The following is a 5312-nucleotide window of genomic DNA, read 5'->3' on the forward strand; positions in this document are numbered from 1 at the left end:
TGGATGGTTAACAACCTAAGTTTGCAGACCAAAATTAGAGAAAAAGGAGGGCTGCAAGGAAAGCCACATTTTGGCCCTAGCCTTCCAAGATCAATTAAGACTCAGGACATATGAGAACTTGTACTGTAATGTCATGTACCTCAGTAGTGTCTCAAATTTTCTGATCAAGGAGATTATGAGGCCAAAAAGAAAAGTGATCGATGACATAGAGTGTGCCTAAGGAGAGTCACATGGAGAAAAAGCATTCTCTTAGGCCTTCACAGAGAGCACATTAGCTAAGCCATGGCTGTGACTCATCCAAATGGCTGACACTGACAAAGGTTCTACAATCTGAGGTTCAGGATCTCACAATAGTCAGAAAAAGTAATGAATATGTATTTTTCAATCTGGTTAACTAGTCAATTTATATTCATAATCATATCATTTATAATTTAGAAATAGGGCTTGCTAATCATACACACCTGGTAATAATTTTTAAGTGACTGTTTGATACTAATGGCAATACAGAATACATGAGAATACTTAAAAAATGGAGAAAAATTTTTCCAAGATTTTTATGTGCAATGAATTCTATTAAAATTATTAAAATATGCAAGGGAAGTAGGTGATATAAAACCGCGGTATTTTCAACTTGAGAATTTTTTTTTTTAGGCAGAAGTATTGTTCACTATCTTTCTCTCTGTGTGTGACATTGTGGTAAGATAGTGATAAGATAACTAAAGAACAATATTCATCCACTTTTCAGGAAAGTTAAAGGGGATAGAGGTAGCGCATTAAATTAATCCAATTTAACAACAGAATTTCTAATACTCAGCAAATACAAAAGAGATCTGAGCCTTCACTCTCAATTTTTCTTAATTTTTCAGTCACTAGAATGCTTCTGGCCTAGAAAAGTTTCTTTTGTGCTAGAAATTTCCTGAAAGCCTTCTTTACCTCCTGGTTCCTCAGGGTGTATATGAGAGGGTTCACCAGTGGTGTGACCACACAGTAGAACACAGAGACCACTTTACCAATGGTGAAGTTGTACTTGGCTGGAGGACGGACGTAGGCAAAGATAATGGTGCCATAGTAGATGGTGACCACAGTGAGGTGCGAGGCACAGGTGGAGAAGGTCTTCTTCCGAGCCTCTCGGGAGGACAGCCTGATGACTGTGGCCACAATATTGCCATAAGAGGAGATGGTGAGGAGGAAAGAGCTTAGGATCACAACTGAAGTGCATGTATATCCCAGGACCTCGACGAAAAATGTATCTGAGCATGAGAGTTTAAAAACAGGGTCTGAGTCACAGAAAAAATGATTGATCTTCTGGGGACCACAAAAGTTTAGGTGACAGACAAGTATGGTGGGTAGGAGAGGCGCAGCGAATCCCCCAGTCCACGATCCTGCAGAAAACTTCATACAAATTTGAATATTCATGAGCAGTGAGTAGTGCAGAGGGCTGCATATGGCCACGTACCGATCGTAGGCCATCGCTGCGAGCAGGATGCACTCTGTGGCTCCCATGGAGAAGAAGAAGTAGAACTGGGCAATACAGCCAGAAACAGAGATGGTGACAACTTTGGAGAGGCAGGTGGCCAGCAACTTAGGCACAGTGACTGTGGTGTACCAGACCTCCAGGAAGGACAGATTCCCTAAGAAGACGTACATGGGTGTCTGGAGTGTGGAGTCCATGAGCACAAGGAAGATGATGAGGAAGTTTCCCATGAGGGAGAGCAGGTAGACGGAGAGGAAGGCCACAAAGAGAGTGAGCCGCAGGGAGGGAGAGCCAGGGAAGCCCATGAGAATGAACTCTGTCACTGTGCTTCGGTTTCGTCCATCCATACTTCATCTGTTCTGATCTGAAGGGGACCAGAGACCCCAAATCATGGCAGATGAGTAAGGAATTAAGAATGGCACCACATCCTTTTGTTAAGATTCTGAATGACTTGTAATCATGCAAAATATTTTCTGTGAATAATGTAACTGACATTTGTCTAAATACTTTACATGGGTCATAACATTTGATTTTCAAAATAGTCTCCCAATATAAATATTCTAATCATTCACATTTTACAAGTAGAGGAAGTCAGGAAGTATGTTGCTTTTGCACCATTGTGTCAAGGTTAATTGTTGTTTTTTGAGTCTGCAACTCAGAACGAGTGATCAGAAAGACGTAGTCATGTTACAGTATAGTCACTGCAGCGCTCCTGGAGTAGTCATATTCTACGGTCCAGATTGTGACTCTAAAACCATAGATGGCTCAGGTCATGGAAGGAGGAATGGCGCCGCCCTCAGCTCTGCCCATTACCAGTGCTGAGAGAAAGCACTGCCCACATTTTATCTTCAAGGTTCCTCATTGTGACCATCCGCAGAAAGCAGCACAAAGATCTGTATGAGTAAGCCCTGCGCACAGAGCACAGAACAAAAGGCATAATTGAAATCCAAACGTAAGCCAGTTTTTTTTTTAAACAAACATTTGTTTCTTTTTGGAACCAAGAATCAAACTCAAGACCTTGTGCCTGCCATGCATGTGCCACTCGAGCTGTACCATGCTCTGAAAGTCAGGTTTTTAAAAAAATATTTGCTAATCTTCAGCTTAATTTTGGAAACATTAAATCTGCTTGTTTTCCCACAAGATTAGAAGCCATTATGCAAATACCTTTGAAAATAAGGCTACAAATCTGTGTTTAGAGAAAGATTTCTCCTTTTGGTTTTATGAACAGGATATTCTATTTCATTTTTTTAAATGAACAAAACAGAAAAATCTATCTTTTGAAAAAGTAACACTTGAGTTTACAAACAGTCACATGGATGTTGCCACCACAAACAAAATCTGCCTACGTAAAACATACCGTGATTTTCTAACTTTTCCTAGAGCCAAAAGATTCCACATTCTTTTCTTACTTGTAATCTCAAAAAGAAGCTGAAAAAATTAATGTGCATTATAAATATTTAACACTTTTCTTAACATAACGCCCCAATATAAAACACAACTCCCATATATACACATCAGTTTTGTGGCTTTGGTGTGCAAATTATTACCCATCCTACACAGCATCAGTGCCCAAGGGAGGTTATCTGAGATTAATAGCATTGCCCAATCGGAAAAGATCTTCTTTGGAGTTATCTGGCCCAATCCATTTTTATGCTGTAGAAAAATGTAGGAAAATTCCCCAGATATATTCATCTCCTAGGTTCTATTTTGTCAAATTTCCAAAATGTTCTCTTTTTTTAGCTAAAGATTTCCTTAACTCATCCTCTTAGCAAAGATAAGGATTGAAATAAATTGGATTCAATTATACAACAAAGAAGGAGAGACCTCACTCTGTTACTAGCACCACAGAACACTGCACCATAGGTACAAAACATTTACATTTTTCTTTGTCCTTTTGGTTGAAAGGTAGAAATCTTCCTGGGGAGAAGCATTATGATTTCATCAGCGAGGACCCGTGGGGGACTGCCTTACAGCTAGAAGCAAACACAGGGTTCCCTGAGGACTTATTGTGGGTGAGGGTCAGAGTCCTTTCCCCTCAGGACAAAGAAGACAACCTGTGGCAAGCTTTGGCGATGGCATCACTAGAACTAAAGGGATTGCATCCTTCACGGCTTCATTAACTGCTACTGCAGGTGATAATGCACTTGACATGGGACTGCGAGCTTTTCCCTTGCTATTTCACCACCAAAAGTTTTGACACTCTATCATAAAAAAAACCAGGTTAATATTGAAGGTTTTCCTGTAAAACAAGAATGCTGCAAAATAATAGAAATAATCACTGGAATGTCACACTTTATAAAATATTAGAACGTGTTATTGTGCACATGAGGAAAGTAACCAAATGCAGCTACATTCTTCCTTGGGGATGGGCATTAGGGACTGATATTCCAAGTAGGTATCAGTGACCTTGAAAGAGCCTTAGAGAGTCAAGTGTGTGGTCTTCACCACCCTGTCCTATGTCCTATGAGTTCAGTTGTTTTTGATTCTTCACAGGACTGAGAATTTCAGGTAGTTGTAGACTTGCTTAGCTGATTTCACATGCCCAATTGTATGCATCTATCATGAATCACAGGATCTCTTCTACTACACAGCCTACCAGCATTAGACTATATGCATCACCCATGCACCCATGTCCCCCAGCACATGCATGGGTGGATCCCTTACCTGGCTGCTGTGAGAAATCCTCCAAGGAACTTCAAAGTCAGACACATGACTTGCACACTGATTTGAAAGTGTTCTGTCAAACATACACACATGCTACTGCTGGATCATAGACCTATTCTTATATTTCCAGGCATATTTAGATTGTTTTCCAACATTACCACAGTAGTCTGCTCTTCTGTGATATGAAGGATTCCTTCCCTTTAATTTTCTCCAGTGCTCAGCTTTCACATTCTTGAGATTGGCTCTCTAGTGTGAGGGCTCCTCAGTGTGGTTTCATCTTGCACATACAAATAATTACTGAGGTTGGATATGCTTTTCATCCAGGCCTATGTCTACTGGGGGGCATTGTATGCCTATGCATTTATCCCTGATAATTATCTTCAGCGTTCACGTGGTCTGTCAGAAACTAAATTTAACTGTGCTCTGATTAGTGTTCATAGAGTAGGTTTTCTTTTCTCTATACTTTTATTTTTCTCTTACTGAGTAATATACAATATTATAGAGAATATGACTGATGCTGACAGTTTGTGACATTTAACGGCTTTGTTCAGACAACTGTCACTTGAAAGGGTTAGTGATATAGAGAATTAATAGCCACTGTTTTGTTGTTACCTATTGATTTATCTAGTTCTTTTTGTGTCTTTCTTTTTGAGAAAGGGTCTCGCTATAAAGTTTGTGCTGGCCTTGAACTCACTTTCTAGCACAGGCTGGCTTTGGACTAGCAGGAATCCTTCTGGCTTAGCGTCCCAAGTGCTGGGATTATAAGTGTGTGCCACCAAGCCCAGCTGTGTACCTTTTTATTTTCTTTGTCTTCTACTAATCTTGAGCATATTATTCATTTTCCTTCATGTAAAAAGATACACATTTACACACATTGTCTTAGTTAATTTTCTCTAGTTGCTGAGTCAAACTACCTGATACCCCAAATTAAGGAAGGAAATATTTATGTAGCTCATGGTTTAGTCCCTAATCAGCTGGATCCAAGGCAGACTGGCATGAAACAGGGGCAACATTTCAAGGTGGTCGAAGATAACAAGTCCAAGAAGAGCAAAATAAGGTAGGCGTAAGCCTGTTAAGCTCCCTTATCCTGTCAGCAGGCTACCTTTCTGGCTGTGTGTTAGCACTTACACCTTCCTGTGCCCTTTTCAAGCATAGGCTCAGGATGTTTGCAAAG

General features: G+C 40.2%; 1 protein-coding gene across 1 annotated transcript; it reads right to left on the reverse strand.

The window, feature by feature from the left end:
- Positions 1-885: 885 nt before the first annotated feature.
- LOC101592548 (olfactory receptor 6F1-like) lies at positions 886-1821 on the reverse strand. Its single transcript, XM_004648299.1, has one exon. It carries the CDS (start codon positions 1819-1821, stop codon positions 886-888), a length of 936 nt encoding a protein of 311 aa, XP_004648356.1.
- Between the last annotated feature and the right edge of the window lie 3491 nt (positions 1822-5312).

Source organism: Octodon degus, unplaced genomic scaffold, assembly GCF_000260255.1.
Source record: "Octodon degus isolate 3935 unplaced genomic scaffold, OctDeg1.0 scaffold00380, whole genome shotgun sequence".
Classification (NCBI taxonomy): domain Eukaryota; kingdom Metazoa; phylum Chordata; class Mammalia; order Rodentia; family Octodontidae; genus Octodon; species Octodon degus.